Source organism: Urocampus carinirostris, chromosome 5 (genome assembly GCF_059441175.1).
Source record: "Urocampus carinirostris isolate Australia breed hairy pipefish chromosome 5, RoL_Ucar_1.0, whole genome shotgun sequence".
NCBI classification, from domain to species: Eukaryota; Metazoa; Chordata; class Actinopteri; order Syngnathiformes; family Syngnathidae; genus Urocampus; species Urocampus carinirostris.
In genome coordinates this window covers 35,602,984-35,627,392 of record NC_142353.1, presented here as the reverse complement: position 1 = coordinate 35,627,392, position 24,409 = coordinate 35,602,984, and the positions used below count along the sequence as shown (strand labels likewise).

The window sequence follows — 24,409 nt, the reverse complement described above, 5'->3', positions numbered from 1 at the left end:
ATTTATTTGTCTTGCTACTGCAAATAAGGGGACACCGCAATATTGTAAAATTCACAACAAATCAAGGGTCACCAACCTTTGTCGAGCTGAGAGCTACCTTTTGTTATTAATTGGCGTAAAGGGTACGCAACAATCATGTATTTTAATGATAACAAATCATATTATCACTATGCTGTCAGTATGTTATTGCAAGGTTAATTATACAAAAATATGATTAAATAGACTAATTTAACCACCCAAAAATATATTTCACTAGAAAATCACAATGACCCAGCACTGGTGAGCTATTTTCAGAACAGGGTGCCTCCTAAGATCAGCTTGGGTGCCCACGGGCACCAGATTGGAGACCCCTGTACTAGATGATGGTGTATTTTATATATTTTTTTGCTAAGCCTTTCACAAGTTTTTGGTTTTTGGGGGTACCCGTAACAGCAAGATGAACAAATATTCCAAATCACATTTTTCGACTTACAAGTATTAAAAAAAAAAGCATGTTTATACGATAGTTCATGTATTTTTCTTATCCTGATCAATGTATATTCTTTTATCCATGCTGACAGAAAATTGCATGTCAGCATATTTTGCCAGTTTTTTCTTTACGTTTTTTTTTTACGTCTGCATATGTTTTACTGATTCAAAGTTTTTACAGGATTTTTTTTTTTCCTAGTGTTTTATTTTATTCCTGTTTCAATTTCTTTTCTTTTTTTTTTTTTTATTTCTCCTTAAAGTAAAGGTCATTTTTTTCACCTCAGGAAATTTGAACTCTAAGGGTTTTATTTTATTCCTGTATTTTTACTATACCATTTCATATGCCTAAACAAGGTGTTTTTTAAACACAGACATGCCGCATCAAATATATTTTCTCGTGTGGTTTGCGACACGTGCTTGCCATATTTCTGGGCTGACTAAGCTGCACTCGTAACAGTACTTGTCACTCACTTTCAGGTGTGAGAGTAAGGCGAGTTTGTGCATGTGTTTTCAAATTATATGTATTGGCAAAAATGACAAATTACTGTAGTTTTGTGCTGTTCCCTCTGCCTACCTATCTAGTATTGAGTTAAACTAGTATGTATTTTGTCAGCCCGTATTTTGCTTTGTGTAAGGAATAATGATATGTCAACTTACGTTACAAATCATTGTGCTTCGTCTGTCTTCACAGCACGAGACCAAAGATGTCCAAGCTCAGATAACGACAAAGACCCTGCAGACCAGTATTTTGTGGAAACGCCGTACGGTTTTCAGCTGGACTTGGATTTCCTCAAATATGTGGACGATATTGAGAGGGGTAACAACATAAAGAAAGTGAGCATCCACAGAAAGCCCAAAGGGGCCAAGCCAGCGCCGGCGGCGCCACGTTCCGGCACCAGGGCCGAATGGACGTCCACGGACTCTCTCTCGTCCTCCAACAGTGACGAAAAACCGTCGCCGGTTCTGGTGAAGCCAAAGACCCAGGCGACGCTCAGCCACCAAAGGGCGAGCTGTGAAGGCGGCCCCCAGCAGTCTTTCGCCGGTGTGGCTGAAGCCAAGCTGCACCTACCGCCGCCCTCTCCCAGATTCCTGCCGCGCCACAACCCCCACGTGGAAAAGACACTCATGGAGACCCGTCTTCGCTTGGAGCAGGAGCGTCTATTCATGGAACCGCCCCGCCGCCGCCTGGCCAGCTTCGGGGGAACGGGCTCAAACAGCTCGCTCTCGTCGTACTCCGGTTCCGCAATCACTAGCCAAATTTCTCCTAGCGCTCTGCAGCCCTTCAACGGTCAACTACAGAATGGAGACTTTTACAACTATTACCCACCGTCCTTGGGCAGTTCCATCCGCCACAGTCCCCTGAGCTCTGGGATGACCACGCCAGTTACCAATGTTAGCCCGCTGCACCTTCAACAGATCCGCGAGCAGATGGTGGTTGCCCTGCGGAGGTTGAAGGAGCTAGAAGGGCAGGTGAAGACCATCCCCATCTTGCAGGTCAAGATCGCCGTTCTTCAGGAAGAGAAGAGACAACTGGCTGCCCAGTCTAAAGGTCCCGTCGGTTTCCGTAAGCGCTCTTTCAGCGTGGGCAGTGCAGACCAAATGGACAATCCCGGCCCCGTCCAAAAAGAGACGGTCCTGCACATCGTAGAGCCTGAAGCGCAGCAGCAAAGCGCTCAGCAACTGGAAGAGTTCCGGCGATTAGCTGCTGAGGTTCAAGCTCTGGGAAAGACCACACTGGATAACGTTGGGTATGAAAGTCAGATGTCATGCAGCAATCAGAACCAAGCCCTTCTGAAGTCCGTCGGTATGGTTACCGACGAAAATATGAACAACCTCCCTATTCACCTGAGAAATGCACCCAAAGAAAATGGTAGTCGGGAAGTGGCTGTAGCGACAGACGCCTGGGAAACCCGCAGTGCTTCGGTGGGAGTCAACGAGACCATGCTGGGCCTTTCCAGCGAGACTGAGCGGGAGATGGAGTTGCAGCAGCAGACCATCGAGACGCTGAAGGACACTATCTACCGCTTGGAGGTGCAGCTGAAAGAAACCACTCACCAGATGGAGATGACAAAGCTTAAGCTGGAGCTCCATGCAGCTGGCGGCTCACACAAGAAGAAAGCGGATAAGGGCTCAATGATCAGGCCTGAGACCTACAACGTCTGCGTGGAGGCAAAAGTCCTTGTTCACAGTCGGGGTGTCGGAGAGCAGTTCATCTATGAAGCTCAGAGCTCGTCCGTTGGGGTGTCATGTCGCCCCAACGTTTGCAGCATAGCCGTCGGACCTGATCACAGTTTGGAGGGAACTGACGACTGTCAGCACGTCAAAACCTTTGAGGCGGGTACCAACACCGCAGAGTCTTTGGACTGTTTGGCGCTATGCAAACCGATGGCAGAGTTGTTCAAAGAGTCTCGGTCGGTCGGAAGCGGGGATTGCTCCGTTGATGTCCATGTGGGCCCATTCAGGACAATGGTCTCCCAAGGAACCGACCCAGACACTGTAGACACCGTGGACTCCTGCATTATGGTCACCCCTGATTCCACCACGCAAGAGACCAACACAGAGACTGAAGTGTCCAGCACGTCAACCAACACCCAAACGCCGGCGCTGACGGACTCCTTCACCAATACCGCCGCCGCCGAAACCAGAACAGTCGCTGCCGGCGAGGGGCTTATTAAGGATATGCTGTCTGCCGCAAAGATTCGCTCTGTCGCCGTGGGGACAGAATCACTCCTTGGCCAGTCCTCTATTGCCAAAACCAAAGAATCTGGCGTGGGATCTGTCAGCGTTCACGAGAACTTCCTCCTCGGAATGAAAACGCGCAACATGGCATGCGGACCTTCGCAACTCCTTGAACTAGAGGCAGAGACTGTAGAACGCCATGCAGCACCCGCAGGTGGCGCCAGCCTGGATCACTACATCGAGCGGGTGCAGAAGCTGCTCCAAGAGCAACAAATGCTGCTGGCGGAGAACTACAGCGAACTCGCAGAGGCTTTCGGCCAGCCCCAGTCGCAGTTCGGAGCCATCAACAGTCAGCTGGTCAACACGCTCTCGTCCATGAAGAGCGCCAGCGCCGAGGACCTGCTGGAGCTACAGGCCGACACTGCCCCCCACTGCTCAGGTCTGTCACTTTCACCTTCATTTTGCGTCACGGAGATAATTTGCCGCACTCGCTGCATAGTTTGAAGTGCAAACACAAGAGTGTACACGCTCCAGCAGGACAAATGCAGTCAGACACGTCTTCTTGTATCAATACATTTTATTGTGTTTGGGTTCTCGGAATACACTGACATAACCCTCTAATTCAGTCGGAGACAGGGTACACTTGTTTTAATCAAAAAAATCTTAAGGGCACACTGTCCACCAAAGATGTTAAGAAATGAATTCCGAGTGTTTCATAGCTTAAAAGATCGTGTTGCCAAATTGACAGTGTTGAACATATTTATCATTTGTGGTCACAGGGATCTAGAAGAGATACAGGTCATTTATTTTGATTCATAATTTTACTGTAATTTAGGTCTATATTCCGAAACTATTTTCCAAGTTTGACTACATTTTATTGCTGTAATCTTGTTTTTCTAGAAAAACAAAAGTAATACTTAAGTTTTGGACTCCAATCAACAATGACTTCATTTTCATTCTGGAGCCAGACGCACCCATCGCACCCTCCTTTTGTTTTTTTGTTTGTTTTTACAGCCGCCTTCCCTTCCACTAAACACCTCGTGCTGATTCATGGCCGCCCCGCTGTTACGTAAGGCGCTCTCACGCCGGCGGACACATTCTTTTGTCCTGCAGCGCAGCCCCTTTCGCCTTCGGTCATTCTTTGCGGAATGCGCAGTGACTTTGCACTTGAACCGAAATAATACCAGACTAACTTACGAGCGTAGGAAAGTTGGAGCTGCTGTTAGCCACTGCCCACTCTCACACACTCACGTAAACGTACCGTATTTTTTTCCCAAAAATGCGCACCCAAAAACCTCAATGGCCAACAATCGATGTGTGCCTTTTAATCTGGTGTGCCTCATTAGATTTAACTTATTTTTCCAATTATTGATCAGTTCATAATTCAATCGCTGACCACGATTGCATAACGATGGTGGCAACAGGGAATAAACCAGATAGCTATGGTAAGAGAACCAAATCCTAACCACCAGCCCTCTAAGCGCATGTATGGTTGTTCACAGTTGCATATCATTGAATACGACGGGAATCGAACCCGTATCGTGCTGGGAGAGCACCCGATCCCATCCACTAGATCAGTGGTTCTCAACTGGTCTGACTGAAAGACTCAATATTGCACCCTAAGAACAAGCTGCTACGCAAATGTCAAGAATATTGTATCAAATGAAAGGGTAGTGCCGTTTAGAGCAGAAATAGTAGAATATATTCCCCCTTTCCCCCCCAAAAAGTGAGCAAATCCAAAATGACTGTGTATACTCTCATATAAGCCTACATCGCATATAAGTCACTCCCTAAAACTGCTTTCAAATAGCCACATGCTAAAGTTCATGCCCAAAATATTAAAAGTTGTGTACCTAAAAAAGATGATCATTACTTAAGTGTGTAAATAATAAAGATGTGTTTACTGGTATAAAAAGGGTATAAATATAACACTCTAAAACCATGTACTGTTCCTTCAAACAGTGCTCCAATGACAGATATTTTGGGACTTAGCAAACTTATCCTTTGACTCGAACGTTGTTGACACCCTTTTCCATTTTTCCTTCCCCTTATCCCTTTTTCTTTAACCCATTATGGGTTGAAAAAGAAAACAAATAAAATCACAATAAGAAGGGATGGGGTCCCTCTAAAACGTTTGGGGCAGCGTTGATCGAACAGAAAGAGGAGATCGTGTAATAAATCCTCTGTAATTTTCTCCTTCTTAGCATTATTTTGCTAGGGCAAAGTCCTGCAACGGGTCTGCTACCAAAGTTTGGGTCCCGACCCACCAGTTACGAGACACTGCACTAAACCACTCTGGATTCATGCATGAAAAGGCCTCAGGTCTTATCTCCTTATCACCCTTTAGTCACAGTGACAGATATGTTTTGGAGACTTTTGCTTGTTTTTCGCAGATCAAACTAAGGGTTGTTGGTGACAAACATTTTAAATATGTGCGACCATGCATTTTTTTTTTTCAGGATGACCAAATTACTTCCCACAATGCCAGTGTGTCTCAATATATAAAAACTCCAGGCTTTTTTTTTTTTTTTTTTTTTGCGTCCGGTGGGCCTTACAGTGCAGGAAAGGCAATAATTGAATGGTGCAAGTCATTCACTGTGATTTGATTCATTGTATTTGTAGGTCAGCGTCCTACTTTTGTCCTTAAAACCTGGACAATCTTATTTGTCTTTCTCAGAATTTGCACCGAGGCCGCACGAAGACCTAGCGACCAAGGTGCAAACCCCCACTCATCAGTTGAGCGCAGCGGAACAGAAGAGCCGCATGGACTTGCAAATGTCCAATGCTCTTCATGGCGGTAAACACCAAAAGAAACAAATTTGGAAAGGAGTCCTAAACAATTTCAGATAGCCCATGAAGAAGACATCAAAATATTTTTTTCCTCAATTTATCAAATGTTTGGCCGTTTAAAGATTATTATTTCATATTTTACTAATAATATTACAAATATGGTGCATTTCAGAAGATATGGATGTAAAGCCTTAGTGTGCTATATTTGTCTACTAGATGGCACTGTTGTCTAATGTGAATAAAAACCCCTGCCTCAGCACAGCGTTGCAGCAAGATAACAATCATGGTGTTGAGCCCTAGGTAGAGATTCCACTGTTAAAAAAAATATATATGATTTTTTTTCTCATAAAAATTAACATTGGTATTATAGTTGATGTATTTTTGCCTAGTATTTAAAGCAATGTTTTTCTATTGTAAGTTTTTTTTTTATACCATTTAGGATGTGCTCATTAAAACCAAGTTTTAATATATCCCATTTTTAAGTTTTCGTGAGTTTGTTACGTTTCATAGAATGTCAAAATTATTAAAATAAGCACTGTTATAACTGTTATACCTAAAATGTTGGTCATTTGAATTGTTTTTTACTTAAAAATTGTACAAATTCGGTAAATTTAATTAAAAAAATATATAGTGTATACATGTGTATGAATATTTAGAAATCTATCTCAAATCATCGTCAAAGCTCCTTTTGTTGCGTGAGCAAATATGTGAAATAATTGGATGCGCTCGAAGAAACGTCCTTTTTCAGCTTTTCGGGGGTTTGGGTTGGCATTTGTATTCCATTTGAAATGGTCCTTACTTTCACCATTTTCATCCCACGACCACGTGAGTGACATCACTCTGTTGCCCCCTCAACCCCTCCCGCCTCCTTCCCTTCAGCGTAATGTACTTTGTAGCCAAAACACATGATAAAACCAGATAGGCGCCGTGAAAACCAAGTATATAAAGGCTCTATGAACTCAGTAGGACATTAACACAATTTCGAGAGAAAAAGTTTTAAGGACACCTCAAACTACGCATCTCACCGTTGAGAACAGACATTGACAAAGTGACAGTTTTTGTTTTCCTCCAACCTTCTTCCAGGTCAGCCTTGCAGCGCCAATGCCCTCAAGTCCATCATGAAGAAGAAGGATGGGCAAGGCGAGTCCAACGGTACCAAGAAGAACCTGCAGTTTGTCGGGGTCAACGGCGGGTATGTGATTTCCCACTTCATGCGGCTTCCTCCCCAGCAAGCGTTTTCACTCGTTTGTCGCCCCCCGGCGGAGCAGCTACGAGTCGACTTCCAGCGACGACTCCAGCTCGGAGGACAGCAGCAGCTCCTCGGCTTCTGGGGACGAAGAACATGAGCCGGGAGAGAAAGAAGCCAAAGAAGACGCGCAGGAGAAGACGGAAGAAGGAAGTTTGGACGAGCAGGAAACCAGAGAGAGGTCGGCAATTTTTTTTTAAACATAATTCCCCGATTTATAATCTGTAACGGTGTCAGAAACGATCTGTGTGTGTTTGTTCAGGTTTGAGCTGAGCGAGAAGATGTTGGCAGCATGCAACGTCCTGAAAGTTCACCTCAGTGAGCCCAACGACGTGAGCAGTAAAGACCTGGTGAGAATTTGCACCCTGCAAAAAAAGTCCTGGATTATTCGGCCTATTCCAAGTCAGGGGTGTCAAACATCCAGCCTATAAGTCGGCTCAGGCCTGCTAAACGATGCTTAGAGAAGCACAAGAGAAAATTGAGCCGCGGCATGTAAATCATTTACCTGCTGTTATACATGTCCACTGGATGTCGCCTAAGCCAGGCACCGCAGCTTTATTGGGTGACTAGCATTCATTAACCAAGGAACGTTTGAGGAAACGCCCATCCCAATGGTATTTTACTTCAAATGGAAGTCACATAGTTTACAGCACGGCAGGGGTATGCAAACTTTGATTGCGGGCCGCAATGGGTCGCAAAAAAATTGCATTGGGACCGGAGTAAAAACATGTTGGTTGTATTTGTTTCTGGGTGTATGCCGATAGTCATAAATCGGATACCTCAACAATACATGAGGAATAAAGAGCACATAATTGGATGATTTTTTTTTTTTCTCTCAATTGCATTTCCCTACATAACTTGTTACATTGTGTACAGGCAAGTGAGAACTGACTGATAACTTCATCCAAGCAAAACTCTCGCCGGCTCCTCTCACCCAATTTTAAATATATTTAATCGGCCGATTCCCAAATATCAATTGGCCTGTGATGATCGGTTGACCTCTAGTCAAAATGACAGGTGGCTCTGAAATTTTCCCGTCAACTCTTGAAAAAAAAAAAAAAAAAATCCCTCCAATGATGGAAAATTTTTGGTTAATGTGACTTTTGCAGACACAGAAATAGAAGATGAAAATATGTATACAGTATTGCTTAGATTTCGTTACAAAAAGCAGGCTTTAATTTGTTATCATAAATCCCCTCTTCTCATCCTGAGTCCTCACAAATGTTTGGGCCCTGTCCTGCAAATTTTGAGGACCGACCTATTTCTGAATGGCAGTCGGCATATACAGCGACGGTGGGTGGTTTAGAGTGGCGCGTGGCCCTGGTGACATTCGTTCGACATATTCAGAACCGCAGGTCCTTGTTTGACGAGAAGTGGCTCATTTTTTTGTCTTATGCTTCTCTGCTCCGCTTTCTTCACGCAGAGGACGAGCATCAACACGGTCCAGCACGAGTGGTTCCGCGCCTCCAGCCAGAAATCGGCGTCGGCGGCGACCGTCTCAGACTACCTGGCGGCGTTCGGCGGCGTTTCACCCGACGTCCTCCGCTACGTGGTCAACATGGCCGACGGCAACGGCAACACGGCGCTGCACTACAGCGTCTCGCATTCTAACTTCCCCGTCGTCAAAGAACTGCTGGATGCCGGTGAGACCACTTCTGAATTTTTTTGAAATGTACTTTGGAAAGTGACGTCGTCTTTGTACGTGCAATCGCAGACGTGTGCAACGTGGACCAGCAGAACAAGGCGGGATATACGCCCATCATGTTGGCGGCGCTGGCCGCCGTGGAGACGCCCTCCGACATGCAAGTGGTGGAGGAACTCTTTGGCAAGGGAGACGTCAACGCGCGCGCAAGCCAGGTTAGCCGTTTTCAAAAGTGGGACCTTTTAATGGAGGAATTGTAGGAAATGTTTTCAAGGATGAAGGGTTTGTAAATGCTTAAAATTGTTGCCATGTTTCTCAACAAGTCTGCTTCAAAATGACACTGACACTGCTCTCTGGGGGCTTCTTTACTCAACACTGCTTTACATAGTGCATTTTGTTTTGCACAGGTTAAACAATCTCTCCACTTTTTCACCTGTGCGTCAATATCCTCTCGGTTTAATACAGACAAGTATGTAAAAGGGCTTGTGTTGTATTTTCCGTTTGTCTTTTGCTATGTTATTGATACACAGGTTAAAAAGTGGAAGGGCTGTTTAACCCATTAGAATACAGAACAAAATGCAAATCAGTGTTTCTAGCATGATGAGGTGAGTTCTGCCTTTTCGCATGTCATCTATACCAATGGTAATCGAGTAGTCAAGTGTCGACACTCTAGCCGCCGCGAGCCGGGTTCGATTTCCGGTTACCAAACGATGACTGGCAATTTTAATCGGGGATACTTGACAGATGAATTATTGCACTAATATATACTGTAAGTGAGAGCCAAACGGCCAAACACAAATAAACACTGTAGCTCTGACATTTCTTTTACATCTGAAGGGACTGACATGATTGTCTGGCATCTTGCTGCTACTGGTCCCCCGAAAAAAAACAGAAACCTAGCAAAATGGTGTGATTTGGTCAGAGTTTCTGTAGTTTGTAGTCTTCCTTGTGCTTTTTAGCTGACGTTTTTGCTTGCACGACTCCACACAGTGACTTCTAGTGGTCAATTATTGCACACCGTACTTTTAGACATGCTCCATATGTTGATGGTAATTGACTAGTAGATTGAGGACGTATTATTCATAGATAACGTGACATGAACGTGTTTAAATTAAAAAAAAAATAGATCTTTTACGACATGAATAAATGATTGAATGATTCTAAACACATTTTTACATTTGCCCTTAATTATCGATAAGCATTTAATCCTATTCATTTATTTTTTAAAGACATTAAAACTTTTAACTAAATATATGTGAGTATTTGTGTATATATGTATGTGTATATTTATCTCATTTAAAATTAAAGCGGTTAAAAAAACATCCAAAAATGTTACTTTTCTGTTTTGTCTGTCAAAGAATATAAACATAACTAAGATTTATATATAAATGTATAGAAAAAACACATAAAATTATTCTAAAAAATCCCTATGTAGCCCTAAACTGAGCATTACATTTTATTTTATATTGTGTCATTGCAAAAATAAAGTCAAGATATAATACAATACAAATTTAACTTAAAAAAAAATATTTATTGAAAATGAATTGTGTATATTTTATTGTAAACTATGGGGTGGATGCTAAATGTCAAAGTTGAAAGTCAAACTGTTAAGATACTTTTTCAAATAAGATTTAAACGTGTGCAGAGTTGAGATTTGACATCAATGAGAATGAACCTGTTCAAACCAGGCTTTTTAAACTATAGTTCGGGGGCCATTTACAGCCCGTTGACGCACGTTTGTCGTGTCCCCGCAGGCGGGCCAGACGGGCCTGATGCTGGCGGTAAGCCACGGCCGCATGGACATGGTCCGAGCGCTGCTGGACCACGGCGCCGACGTCAACGTGCAGGACGACGAAGGCTCCACGGCGCTCATGTGCGCCAGCGAGCACGGGCACGCCGATATCCTCAAACTGCTCCTGGCGCAACCCGGCGCCGACGCGACGCTCAGCGATAGCGTGAGTTTCGGTATTCGGGGTCCGCGTGACTGCATTCGTACGGGTGCTTGAAATACTTGAATTTCAATGCCGTGCTTGGAAATACTTGCAGTCGTTGTCATGTTTCAACATATCGTTGCGCAAAATTTACGCCCGCATCGATTTCTGGTGGCCTTGCCTTGCAATTTAATTTCTTCCTTCGTGATTAACGGCAGCCTGCATTAGTTTGTATGGCATCGTCCTATAAAGCATCATCGGCAGGTGCCCAGGTGCATCCTACGTCTAAATAGGTCACTAAGAGATGCATATTAGTCAATTATGAACATTTACTTTACAGAATGCAAGAGAAGGAAACTTGTAATGGGAAAAACTTCCTGCAACTGAAAGTATAAGCTACAGATTACTGTCATTTTTTTTTTTACCTAAAACTGATATTGGGAGATCTTTGTCCGTACACATATTGTTATAATCCATAAATATATTCAGGATTTACAAATCATATGTCTTGATAAATGCACATGCAAGATTACAGATTGCAAATGTAAATCCATCACATGTTTTTGGCTCTTCAAAATACAGGATTCACGCCAGATTTCCTTTTTTAATGGTACTGGAGAAATTGGCTTTGAAAGTCTTTGATAAGTGTTTGAATTTGGCCTCAAACGGTATATAAACTCTGGTATGAGATAGGTAGGGAAGGGAAACCATTGATAAAAATATCTGTTTAAATAGAATGCTACACAAAAAAGAACAATTTAATAAAGATCAAGATGACATCCGAAAAAGGAAAAATGAAGGAAAAAAAAGCAAAAGGTGTAAAAGAAAAAAAATTAAAGAAAGGAGAAAATACATTTTTGTTTGTTAGTAGCATTATTGCTGACAATGCGAGCTATCTCTTCACCTTACGAGTATTTCAAAACGTGCATGTTTATATCATAGCTCATGCTTTTTTGCTTACCATTCAAATCGATACGATTTCATAATCAATATTCTTTTTTCAACGAATGTTTTAAGGCGTTTAGTAATCCCTCTTCTCTTTTTATATCGAGGCGGGGGCCTCAAACCACCATCCGGCAGGCTGCAATTGGCCCCCAGACCCTGGGCTTGAGACCCTTGAACTCAAAGTAATCTGGTTGGGTGTTAAAATCTGATTCTGTTTCAGGACGAGAGCAACGCGCTGTCCATCGCCCTGGATGCCGGACACAAGGACATCGCCGTCCTGCTTTATGCGCACGTCAACTTTTCCAAAGCGCAGTCGCCTGTACGTAAGACGTCTCCTTTTATTTTTTATTTATTGCGTTCTTCACCTTATGAGGCACAACCAAAAACCCTAAATTGGCTACGGATATTAAATCGTGCCTTACATGCGGGCAAAATTGGATTATTTACACTTTACGAAAAGGCTAAATATCGCACTGTTTTGACTAGTGCCTCCCATTCTCCATTTGCCTTCTTGATTCGACCCCAATCCCACCATTGTTATGCAATTCTGGTCAGCAATAGACATTTACTCACAGTGCCAGAAACACTGATTTGCATAGTGCATTCTGATCAGTTAAACTGTTCCTCTAAGTGTCAACCTCTTTTTAATATGCATACGTAGGTGAGACCTACTGTCTTTTGAAAAATTATTGACACACAGGTAAAAAAAAGTGGATTTTTTTTTTTTTTTTAACTGATCAGAATGCACTATGCTAATCAAGGTTTCTGGCACTGTGAGTAACATTTCTCACTGACCACAATTGCAATGGGGATGGAATCCAGGTAGTGATGGCAAAAGGGGTTTTGGGGTTTTTAAGGGTTATTGTTCTATCTTCGTTATTCATTATCCATTATCCGTTATCGGTCAGTTCATAATACGCTACAAAGCCTAGAAGCGCCAAAGCCAAATGACCAGGCCACTAGGGACATCAAGGTCATAGGAAAAAGCATTAGGTCTAATGTTATTGTCATACTATTTTTAGTCACAGTATTCGATTCAAATGTTGGAGAAATGAGAAAACGAGGTGATTTAAAATTGATATAAAATGTTGTTTCACTCGGCCCAAACAAAGCATTGTAATTGAAAAACATTGAATAAGTCCGACCATTCGTTATATTTTTCCAGGGCAACCAAATTATTTCCCAGAATGCCTTTCTCTTCATTCACTTCAGAATCGCTTGCGCTTTAGGACTTTGCGAATATACGATACAATACAGTATTTTAGTGATTCCCCTACCTTTTCTGTACCATGGACCGGTTTAATGTCTGACATTTTATCTGCAGCCATTAACACTGTAGTACTGTGACTAAAAAAAGTGTGATGATGACGACATAAAACCTAAAGCCTTTTTATGTATTGTCTGTGTCCCTACTGGTCTATTGAACTGGTTTTCAACTGGTCTGACTTCAGGACCAACCATTCCACCCTCTTGAGAAGCTGCAACCCAAAATAAGAAATCCACTTCTGAAATGTATCCAATGAAAGGGTGGTGCAGTTCAAGGCAGAGATACTAGAATATGTTCAGTTTTATTTTCCTAAAAACCAAATGACCAGCAAAACAAAAACAACTTCAAGTACTGTATTTACTTTCGTATAAGCATACATCACATTTAAGGGACACCCTAAATCTGCTTTAAAACCGCCATATACTAAAAGAAATTCAAAATATGAACCAAGAGTGTACCTACAGATCAACAATTAATCATGCAGCTAAAGATTACTGGTAAAAAGGAACCTTTTTAAACCATTTACTGTACCTTCCAGCAGCACTTCAATGGTAGCCATTATTTTGGGCAGAAATGGGAAATAAAACTAACAAAATCACAATAGAAGGAGATGTGGTCCCTCTCAAATGAGCAAATTGACTTAAAAGGCAGAAAAGATCATTCAGGGAATTTTCGCTTCCTACTCTTAAGGTGTGACATTAACTTTTAGCATTGTTTTGACAAGGAAAAGGGCTAAGACCCAAAAACGGTTCCACGACCCTCTTTTGGGTCCATGATATGGGTTTGATTCCCTTTGCATAGAATTATTAATTATTGTCTAATCTTAGTCATTACCTCTAATTTTCATTTCATGTGCCTTATAGTCTGGTGCGCCTTAAGTAGAGAAAAAAAATCACAAGTCTTTTTTTTTTTTTTTTTTTAACTGCGGAAGATCCGGTGATTTTAACATCTTTGTCCTTTTCAGGGAACCCCTCGACTGACCCGCAAGACATCACCGAGCCCCACTCGTCCGGGCGCCTTTGATTAGCCACTAGGGGCGCTGTTGTTAGCGACTCACGGCTAACTCCCCTCGCAAAACTTTTCAGGTGTCGAGTTTCTCCTTTAAGGCTTTTGTTAGCAACCCTAATGCTAATGTTAGCAGCGCTCAAGCTATGGTTAGAAACTCCAAGGCCAGCTAGCATTAGCTGCTGTTAGCAGCTCCTAAGCTAGGATTAGTGACTCTTCACTGCCTTATAAGAACCCAATTGGGTCATTTTTGGGCCTTTTTTGTATTGTTCCTCCAACTAGTGCCTCATCCTACACTGACACACACTAAATATTGTTCTTTTCTCGCTTGTTATTGTGTACAAAGTGCGGTTCTCTTGACTTTTCTATCAACCGTTTGTAACTATTTAAAGAGAAAGATGACAGTATTGATATGAAGTCATATATTTATCGGAGTTTTGGAAGCGCCTCGGCTGCGCGTCCCTTTGTACATACCGTACGTCGATGTTTGCACGCAAGCTCGTTTTCTTTATCAATAAACATAAATGGAATCAGAACGTTGGCATCCAGTGTTTTCTTGATCTATGCATGGTCAGTGTTGCAAAAATAATCTCGAGTTAATTGAGTGCTTTAAAGAGACTGTGTGTATTGTTTAGCACCTCCTGGTGGTGAAGATATTTTATTTAGAAAAAAAACCCGCATTGTTTTGAATAAGGAGTAGGCAACTATTTGGAGTTCAAAATCTGGCCAATAGGCTGCTTACTGAGACCTATTCATTGTTTTTTCATATATGAATAAATATAAATGAAGACATCTACATTCGTTACAATAGATTAGTATTGGAATGCTCACAGGTGAAGATAAATAATATATTAGGTCCCTGTTTTATGCACCTAATTTCATTTTTTTTTTTTTTGTTGGTATTACTGTAATTGGATTTATTTAGTATTTTTTTTAGTATTTTTCTTGAAATACAGAGGCTGCCCTACTTACGAATGAGATGGGTTCCAGACGATCATTCGTAAGTTGCTTATGTGCTATATTTTGTATGTTTAAGGTTATATAAGTATGTTTAAGGCTTGGTTAAGTAACCTGTATTATCTTGTACAAAAAAAAAATCAAACTAATATGCTATATAAAGATAAAAAAAAGTGAAGTCTAACTTACTTTTGAAAGATGAGCTTCAAAAGTTAGGAGACTTTCTCCTTTGTGGTAAAAAGTGATCCAACCTTTTTCTCAACCGCATCAATCTTTCTTATTCCACTTTCATTTCAAATGAAACGGCTCGCCTCTTTACATTTTACACCAACCATATTAAAAAATAAATGCATCAAAGTTCTTAGCACGCTGGAGATACAGTATAGTATGTTTACACACGAACTAAGAAGCGGAAGCCGGATTTCTTCTTTGGGGTGGATGCTGGGTAAGCTCTCACAGCGCCACACTCCGATAGTGGCAGAAATAAGCACTACAGCACTGTCCTGTACTTTGAAAAAGGTGCACAATACAAAATCTAACTTACAGCAATGTCCGGATATTTTTCGACATCCCGGAGAAAATGTTCGTATTTACCGTTTTTCGTAAGTCGAATGGTCGTAAGTAGGGGAGCGTCTGGACTGTAGTTTTACTTTTAGAATTTTTGTAGTGTTCCTGTAGTATATTTGCAGTTTTACTGTAGGGTTATTTTTGTAGTCATTTTTTGTAATAAAGTATTTTGTCATATAATATTGAATAAAGGCTGTCAAACCTCTCGTTTTGCCTTCTGATGTATCACATGAATATTTTTCCATGATAGTTTTTCCAGCTATCGTTTTCACCTTGCAATTGACCAATTTATGCCAGGTTTACAGGCAGCAGCTCAATTTCCTTCAACTGCCAGTGATCACTATTGCACCCTGGTCATCCTGGAAGGGGGATTACCACTTGTGAGGCCCCTTCTCAAGCTTTACTATTTTTTTCATTTTAATAAAATAATATTCAGTAAGTACAACTTGTTTGTAGTCCCGGGCAAATATTCCGTTGTGATGTAGCGAAAGAATGCGTCATACATTTATTTTTATACATGTATACATTGACGGGGAATTACTCCTTTGCCACTCTGGGTTGTGAAACAAGCTCTATAAAAGAGCAGTTCAGTTTAACTTTCTATCAAGAATATTCTGCGCACAATTGAGGAACAGAACAAAGTTGTTTGATTCACAAATGCATTGTTCAAATGGCCGAGGATCACTTTTATACTAGGAGGGCGGGTTAACGAAACTTTAGAGGTAGTCAAAAAGTCCCTACGTTACACGGCTCCTTTTCAAGGTTTCTTATTTCCTCATGCTAAGGTTTTTGAGTTTTTCCTTACCAGCATGTTAGTTTCAGATCAGGGGATGGTGTCATTGCAACCTGTGCAGTCCTTTGAGACATTTTGTGATTAAGTTCGTCACAAATGTGACTTGACTTTTAACTTAAACACTTATATAGTAGTTTTAATGTTGATGAGGATTAGTCCAAGTGACTGAGTTACAACCATTAAAGTTTAGATAATCATACCATTTAATTGGATCTTTGTGAACGGCTCATTCCATTGATTGGTCTACTGCAGCAAAAAAAGCAGCTTGTAGTCCAGAACGTAGTTCTTGTAAAAATTCAATCTAATTGTTGCTAAAAGTAAAAAAGTAGTTTCTGGCTTTAAAAAGATGGCAAACACTGCACCAACCTTTGCAAAGGTTTCTCTTTGGGTGTGGTCCGATGGGCGTGGCCACTCGTCCTGTTGAAAATGACTCTTGAGCAAACGGGAAGTTGAAAGAAAGATTTGGTGCAGGCGAGTTAGAACCTTTGCTTTGGTGGCTCTTGGACGGCCGGTGAAGATTTTCCGAGTGGGGCCATGCGGGGACCTTCCAGGAGCTCCAGAACCTTCTGCATGGGTGCACCGAATCGACCAATCAATGAACAACAAATGTGAAAAACGGGGTTCATACAAGTATTTAAGTTCCTTTTAAGTTTTGAGTTGTTCCTTGCCCACGTGCTGGTTTAAGATCAGGTAATTTTGTAATTGTAATCCTGTGCAGTCCTTTGAGACATTTTTGTGATTAAGGGCTATATAAATAAATGTGACTTGACTTGACTTATAAATGCTTGATTTTCATGTTTTAAAGAATTGAAAGGTGTTTGATTTTTAGGTGGAGTGCTTGTAAATGCTTGAAATTGTTGCAACGTTTTTCAACAAGTCTGCCTAAACACGATGCAGGCACTGCTCTCTGGTGGCTTAGCTTTGCCACTGCATTTCTTCCCTAGTGATTCTGGCAGCTGTTTGTATTGGATTGTCTTGTGAAGCAACTGCGCCCCCTATGGGTTGCACCCAAAAGTACAGGTGCATGCTTCACCTAAACAGGACATTATGAAAAGTGTATTAGTGCAAGGATTTCGGATCAATTGTGCACAAATAATATAGGCCATGCAAAAAATGAAGGTAGTGTTTCCTAGTGGTAAATTTTAATGGGAAGAACTTCCTGCAACTGAAAATGTATACTTTATATGAGTTTGTTGGTTGGGTCTCTCAACCACTTGGGTTGTAGGGGCACCATTTCCTGTGGTGTGTCTTGGGCAAGTACAGCCTGGTGGCTGTCATTTTAATCCCAAAACTATATGGGGAGAGATTTGTCTCAAAAATATCAACGCACGCCTTGTTCAGATGCACCAAAATATTCACGATTAATGCTAAATCTAAAAATCGCATGTCTTTGAATTCACATGGAAGATTTAAAATCACATATGTGAATTGCAGATGTATTCTGCAGATCCACAAATATGATTCACACCAGATTTATTTCAATGGTATTGGAAAATTGGCTTTGAAAGTCTGACAAGTGCTTGAATGTGGCTATGAAAGGTGTACGAACCCTAAATATATAAGAATGATTAGCCCTTCCCCCAACACAAATTTTTTTCAAAGAATTACTTTGGGCGTCGGTCTTAAAGCTTCCTTTATCTGGCCAATTCTTTTCCTCTCCTCTTGTAGCTCCGCCTCCAAACGACCACATATGGCTGCATGGCTTTTTCTGCAAAAACAAGCTCACACTATGTCTCGTCACACTCATAAAAAGATGCCAGTCGGTTAAATTGGACCTGAGTGCTTCCAGCTCGACGTCGGCTTGGTCGCGTTGCGTTCGAAGTTGTTCTAGGTCGGCCTGCAACTCTTCTGCCACCTGGTGGAGGGAGGTGGTACAATCACAAAGGTCAAAGGTTGGGTGGTGATCTTTGAGTGTGGTAGCACCCAGACACTCCTCATTTCCGCCAGCTACAGACAGGGGGGGCAAACAGAAGGCTTTGCACGTTTCCTTCTACCCCCCTTAATGGACAGAACCACTCTCCCCTTTTCCAGCTACAGAGAGAAAGACTCAGGCCTCTTGGATTGTTGGAGTACCATTAATTTATACACAGGATGTAAAAAGAACAGTCTTTCCGCCCCTCCCTGAATGGACCGAATCACACCTCTTTCTCTCCCTGATGGATAAAGCTTTGAAAGACCTACATGTTAACCCTTCTAGACCAGACCTGGGTCCTCCAGTCCATGATTTTGGAGGTCGGTGCCTGCATTGGGTCCAAAATTTTGGGCCATTTTCACATTTGGGAATAAATATACATGCAGACATCTACATATTATAGTTCTTTTGAACTAGATTAGTCTCATCAAATGAGTTTTGAAACGATCACAAAGCAAAATAGTAGAAGGTCTCTATTTTAAGCGATTTGATATTTCGTTTTCAAGCGTTACAGCGGTTGTACTCTCAAAGTATTTTTTTTTTAGTATATCTGTAGTCAGATTTTTGTTGAAGTTTAGTTGTTTTTTGTATTTTTATTTTTGTCCTATTTCTGCAGATGTTTTCTTGGTAGTTTTTCCCTAATAGTAAAAGTATTTCTGTAGAAATTATTGTTGTATTTAGGTGGTAGATTTTTGTGTTGTATGTCAGTAGTATTTTTGTAGTATCACAGTACTTTAATGATTTTGGTGTTTTTGTAGAAATACTCTGATTTTTTTTTTTCGGATTTTAGTACTATTTCTGTCTTATTTTTTAGTATTTCTAATGTAGAATGTTCGATGTACCTCTGTGGTATTTCTGTAGTGAAGTATTACTGTAGTTTTATTTTTGACGTTGTTTTGTAGTATTGCTCTTGTTGTATTTTTGCAGTATTTCTGTGGTAATACTTCTGTAGTAATATTTCTGTCATAATATTTTTCTGGTAGTGTTTTGTATGACAGTATTATAAAGTTGTATTTCTGTAGTATTTTTGATGTATCTGCAAAGCAGTATTTTGGTAATATTTGTATAATTTTTGAAGTATTCACATAGAATCATTTTTGTCATATTTCTTAAGTATATTTTTGGAATATTACTGTGGTTGTGATTTTGTAGTAATTCTGTGGTAATATTTCTGTAGTATTTTGTTTCATAGTATTTTTTTAGTATTTCTATACTATTTTTTTCTTCTCCGAATGAAAGCTAAATAATATAGAAGGTCCATGTTTTTAAGCACCATATTTTATACTTAGTTTTGTAGTATTTCTGTAGTTATTTTGTCGTGGACACAGGAAAGTGACAATGGAGACAAAGTTGGCTCCACCAAAGTTAACTGCTCTTTGGGGCCTCCTAGTGGTCGCAGGGCCCTAAGCAGCCGCTTAGTTCGCTTACGCCTTGGGCCCTCTGGGGTTGTACAGTGCACCAGAACATATATCCTCCACACGCTCCCCAACTTTTTAACAACTGATTCATTTTCATGCCTGATATTATTTCCAAAACAAATTAACAAGACAGGAAAAGTGTACTGTACCTTCTTTCGCCGACAGCTCTGCTGCGCCATTTTGTCGATGGTCTCCTCCAGAACGGCCACGTCGGCGGCCATGCGGCTCCGCTGCTGTCTCAAGGACTGGTTTTCTCGAAGCAGCTGGTGAGCCTTTTCGGTGAGCTGGGCGTACCTCGTCCGGCCTTCCTGGTTCTCTAGCGCCACCCGCCTGCTGACTTCAGGTAATCTCTGCTCCACCAGTCGCTCCGCCTCTATCACGGCTGCTTCGGACGCCGCTTCCAGTTGCTTTTCTAGCCTGTGAGGAAAAAAAACGAAGGAAGTTGGATCATTTTTTTCCTTTTAAATTATTTTGCAGATACATTTTTATGTAAAGTAATGCGAAAAATATATATTTAGCCTCGTGCAAAAATGGCACTACTGTCAACAATTGGTTTTCAAGAAAAAGGCTTAAAACTGTGAGATTATTGAACAATAGTTGCACACGTTCATAAAAATATGAATAACAGACATGATTTTTCACACGCAAACTTAAGACAGGGCTTGATATCTGCTGGTCTAACAGGTCTTTCAGGGTCAGAATTCTAGAGGATACACAGGTGTTCAAATACTTATTTGCAGTTGTATTACACAAATAAGTTGTTAAAAAATATTCTAATTAGCTTTTCCTTTTATGGTCATCCATAATTTTCTTTGCAAAGAATCAAACCAGATTTTTTTTTTCTGCATTTTTTGTAACATTTTGTAAATCCAATCTTTTTTTGTTTACATGATTAATTTAGACATTCTAATATATTTTGAAAGAACATCAGTGTAAAATACCAACAAAAATCATTATTATAATAATAGATTTTAATGACCCCGCGACCCTACTGAGGATAAGCAGTGCAGCCAATGAGATGAGATGAGATTTTAATTAGCTTTTAGTGAGGTTTATTATTTTTCTTTTGTTAATGAAAAAATAAATTGTGAACATTTATGCTTATATGTTGCATTCAACGTTTTTAAAAAAAATGTTTTTATTTTTTCTCTAATCTTTAACTTGTTTTCTTAGGAAGGATTTATTTTATTGTATTTCTTGGATCATAAAAAATCCAGATAGTCTAATTAAAGAAATTGGCTTTACTGATGTTTTCATTTTCAAACAAAACCAAACGAGCCTCCCTCAGGTCCTTTTCTTACCATTATTATTTATTTTTATTTTTATTTTTTTATTTTAACCATTGTGTGAGCGTCTGGTACTTGCCGTTCTAGGTTGTTTGGGGTGGGGAAGATAGAGGGACATATCTATTTTTTTGTTTGATTGTACATTGAATATTTTTATACAGCACTTTGAGTTGCATTCCCATGTCTGAAAACTGCTATAACAAATACATTTCTAGGTGTTTTGATCACACGACAGAAAACGACTAGATATTTTTGCAAATGCTTTGAAAGTGAATCCATCTATCCATCCATTATCTTCACCACTTATCCTCAGTAGGGACGCGGGGGTGCTGGAGCCCATCCCAGCTATCTTCGGGCAGTGGGCAGGGGACATCCTGAATTGGTTGCCAGCCAGTCGTTGAACCGGCCAATGAACCTGACATGCATGTTTTTAGAATGTGGGGGAAACCGGAGGAAACCCACGCACGCACAGGGAGAACATGCAAACTCCACACAGGGAGGTTGCAGTAGCTGGACTTGAACCCTGAACCTCCGCACGGTGGGGCTGCACATAACCACCCATCCACCATTCCACCAAAAGTGAAACCACTTCGTCAAATCGTTTTTTCTTTTCCAGATTTTCCAGGGTCTCCTTCTGGTTTCTTTGCACAACTACAAGCCTGTCCATTTTGTATTTTGCATATATCATTTGACCAACTATGCCGATTTTTTGTTTTATTTTTTTTAAATCACCTGTTCTTTTCCAGCAGCGCTTTCATCTCTGCAGCCCGCATGGCTTCAGCGTGCTCTCCTTCTCGCTCGGACAGATTCTTCTCTGCAGCCGCCAAGTTTGACATCAACTGCTCCTTCTGCTTCTCGAAAACCTCCACTGCTGCCATCCTGGCCACTAGGAGGCAATGTAGAGTTGACAGGTTCATCATCAATGCAGTACAGTATCCCTCGCTACTTTGCGCTTCGGTTATCGCTGGTTCACCGCTTTACATATTTAAAATTGAACTGAATCGTCTTTATTGTCATTGATACCAAAGTATTGCGCATTGTGTTCTGCAGCAGACAGCAGATAACAAATCCTCGGGTATTGTTCAGGTAGCTTTCAAGTCTGCTGTCATAAAACCCACGCTAAAGCGACCTAACCTTGACCCGGAAAGCCTAGGTAATTATAGGCCAGTGTCAAATCTGCCATTTTTTGCAAAATTACTTGAAAAGGTTGTTGCCACAGCAGCTAAATGACTTTATGTCGGAAGATAATCTCTTTGAAACTGTCCAGTCAGCATTTTGGGCAAATCACTCTACTGAGACAGCCCCTCGTAAAAGTAACCAATGATCTCCTCTTAGTAATAGATTCCGGGGCCTCGTCAATGTTACTGCTGCTGGATCTCAGTGCTGCTTTTGATACTGTGGACCACAACGTATTACTTGTTCGTCTGGAATGCATCGGTATCTTAGGAACTGTACTGTGTCAGACAGGACGCAATGTGTTAATTACGACAATTTGACCTGTAAACACTCTGACGTCCCCTGTGGTCGTTCCACAGGGCTCTGTACTTGGCGCCCTTCTTTTTAGTATTTAGATACTTCTGCTTGGTGATATTATCCGCAAGTATATTAGTTTCCATCGCTATACAGATGACACTCAACTGTATCTGCCACCTGGAGGCAACTGGACAGTTAAGTTGTAGAAATCTGGAGGCTTGCCTCACTGAGATTCAAAGATGGATGTCACTTTTTTGCGCCTTAACCCAGAAAAAACTGAAATGTCATCGTTCTTCTGGTTCTCTTTGCCTCTCTCTGCCTCTCTCTCTCCTAAAATACTGAGCTAGATTCTGAAGGACGTATTTCTGCTGTGGTCTACGGCCCATTTTTCAACTCGAAAAAATGACAGATGGCTCCTGCCCCAACTCTTAAAATAATGGGTCGGATTCGGGCTATATTTTTCCCGCTCTTACCTCTGAAATGAATGGTGTTCGGAGTGAGTTGAGGCAATTCTTTCCTCACCTAGGCCAGCGTTGTCATCCTCCAGGCGATGGAGGCGATCCTGGAACTCCCGCAGCTCTTTGGCATGCTGCGCCTTAAGGGTTTCGCGCTCCGTCCGGGCTTCCTGTCGACTCTCCTGCAGTTGCTCGGCGAGCCTCTCCGCCTCGTCCTCTTTGTCCAGGAGCTCCGTCTTCAGGTAGTCCACCGCGTCCTCCTTCTCCGTCTCCGCGTAGCGGCAACGACGGGCGAGGGATGTCTTCTCCTTCTCCAGTTGCTCGCATTGCAACTGTCGCCTGGAACACACACAATTGATCAATGGGTCTAATATCTTTGATTTTTTTTTTCTTTAAATTTGAATGATTCTCTCTATAAACAGCAAAATCGATAGTTTTGTGTCTATACCCTTCTAACACTCATGTATTTAGAAATATGTTTTCATGACACACTTTTTGGTCAAATTGAGATTTTGCGTGGATCAGTTTTCCGTAAAATGCATCACAACCTGCACAAGTGCCCAAGTCGGTACTACAATTGTCTTAGATTGTCTCCATCTTGCGGTGAAGAAATGTGACGCAGAGTTGAAGTTGCAGAAAGTTCATCAAGATCCGTTTGTCAAAGCAGCCCAAAAAAAGTCAACTCAAAGATCAGGACAAGAAAGACACACAAAAAAAAAACAGTATCGTCTCCAAGTTTCATTTCTGAATTTTACACCCAAAAAAAGTGTTAAACCAACCCATATTTTCACATTATGTACCTAATGATAAATTCATCTTGATTTTAATACCGGCCAAATGTTAAGGAGATTGCATAGTTCCCTTTTTTGACTTTGTTGTTTTTGAGTTTTTCCTTGCCCTCATGTAGGTTTTAGATCAGGGGACGGTGTAATCATAGTCTGTAGTGGTCTGTGCAGCCCTTTGAGACTTGTGATTAAGGGTGTCACAAATAAACACGACTTGACTTTATTGTCATTAATAACAATGGAGTTAACATTGTTCACAACAAGATTAGACGTGGCACTCCAGGATAAACACTTAATGAAGACATAAAAGAGAAAACTAATATACAGATAGGCCTAATATGTACAAGGTGTTGCTTGGAGGCAGACCTAAATTGTAATTGCATCTCAACAATAGTGCAATAAAAAGGTAGTGTAATGGAATTTCGTGCTTAGCATCAGAATTTCAAAGTAAAAGGAGTATTAAGATTTGAATGTAATACATTATAGCCTAGGAGAGAATTTGAAAGGTTAAAAACGTGCGTAGTTTTTGATTATTTTTCACCCCTAATTTATTAACCTTACTTCTCGAGCTCCTCGCCCAATAAACGAATTTGAAGGCGAAAGAAATCCTTCTCTTTATCCCCGGGCACGTCTGCTTCGACTCGAGTGTTTTTTTTCTTCGTGTTCTTGACTTGGTCTCGTTTTTTGTCCTTTTTTGGCATGATCGCAAAAAAAGGACACACAAAAGTGAAATAAAAAAAAGAACAGAAATGAAGGGAAATCTCAGTTAGCTTGAAAAAGTTGACGCCAA

At 41.2% G+C, this 24,409-nt stretch overlaps 2 protein-coding genes across 3 annotated transcripts in view; one reads left to right on the top strand and one right to left on the bottom strand.

Moving 5' to 3' along the window:
- The window catches only part of kank1a (KN motif and ankyrin repeat domains 1a), a 46,681-nt gene extending 32,172 nt beyond the window's left edge, over positions 1-14,509 (top strand). Inside the window, exons 3-12 of the mRNA XM_088336591.1 lie at positions 1,160-3,586; positions 5,825-5,944; positions 7,021-7,129; positions 7,206-7,364; positions 7,446-7,533; positions 8,607-8,826; positions 8,898-9,040; positions 10,580-10,780; positions 11,922-12,020; positions 13,933-14,509. Of these exons, the coding sequence (XP_088192717.1) occupies positions 1,160-3,586; positions 5,825-5,944; positions 7,021-7,129; positions 7,206-7,364; positions 7,446-7,533; positions 8,607-8,826; positions 8,898-9,040; positions 10,580-10,780; positions 11,922-12,020; positions 13,933-13,995 (3,629 nt within the window). The 3' untranslated portion in view covers positions 13,996-14,509. The remainder of the gene's footprint in view (positions 1-1,159; positions 3,587-5,824; positions 5,945-7,020; positions 7,130-7,205; positions 7,365-7,445; positions 7,534-8,606; positions 8,827-8,897; positions 9,041-10,579; positions 10,781-11,921; positions 12,021-13,932) is intronic.
- Positions 14,510-16,497: 1,988 nt separating this feature from the next.
- Positions 16,498-24,409, bottom strand: LOC148366150 (cilia- and flagella-associated protein 157-like). 2 transcript variants are annotated; one of them, XM_088336588.1, is made up of 8 exons: positions 24,181-24,409; positions 22,902-23,173; positions 21,639-21,792; positions 19,770-20,037; positions 18,066-18,145; positions 17,899-17,998; positions 16,774-16,856; positions 16,498-16,707 (listed from the first exon to the last, which is right to left on the bottom strand). In XM_088336588.1, exons 1-8 carry the CDS (start codon positions 24,318-24,320, stop codon positions 16,629-16,631), a joined length of 1,176 nt encoding a protein of 391 aa, XP_088192714.1. In that variant the 5' UTR covers positions 24,321-24,409; the 3' UTR covers positions 16,498-16,628. The 2 variants fall into 2 exon arrangements, with proteins under 2 accessions (XP_088192714.1, XP_088192713.1); XM_088336587.1 differs by having other exon boundaries at positions 17,899-18,145.

Excerpts from the sequence above, each read along its gene's own strand:
- LOC148366150 (XM_088336587.1), bottom strand. The coding sequence starts at position 24,320 with ATGCCAAAAAAGGACAAAAAACGAGACCAAGTCAAGAACACGAAGAAA. Across the intron at positions 23,174-24,180 it reads TTGGGCGAGGAGCTCGAGAA|GCGACAGTTGCAATGCGAGC; the intron begins GTAAGGTTAATA and ends TGTGTGTTCCAG. Across the intron at positions 21,793-22,901 it reads GGATGACAACGCTGGCCTAG|TGGCCAGGATGGCAGCAGTG; the intron begins GTGAGGAAAGAA and ends ATTGCCTCCTAG.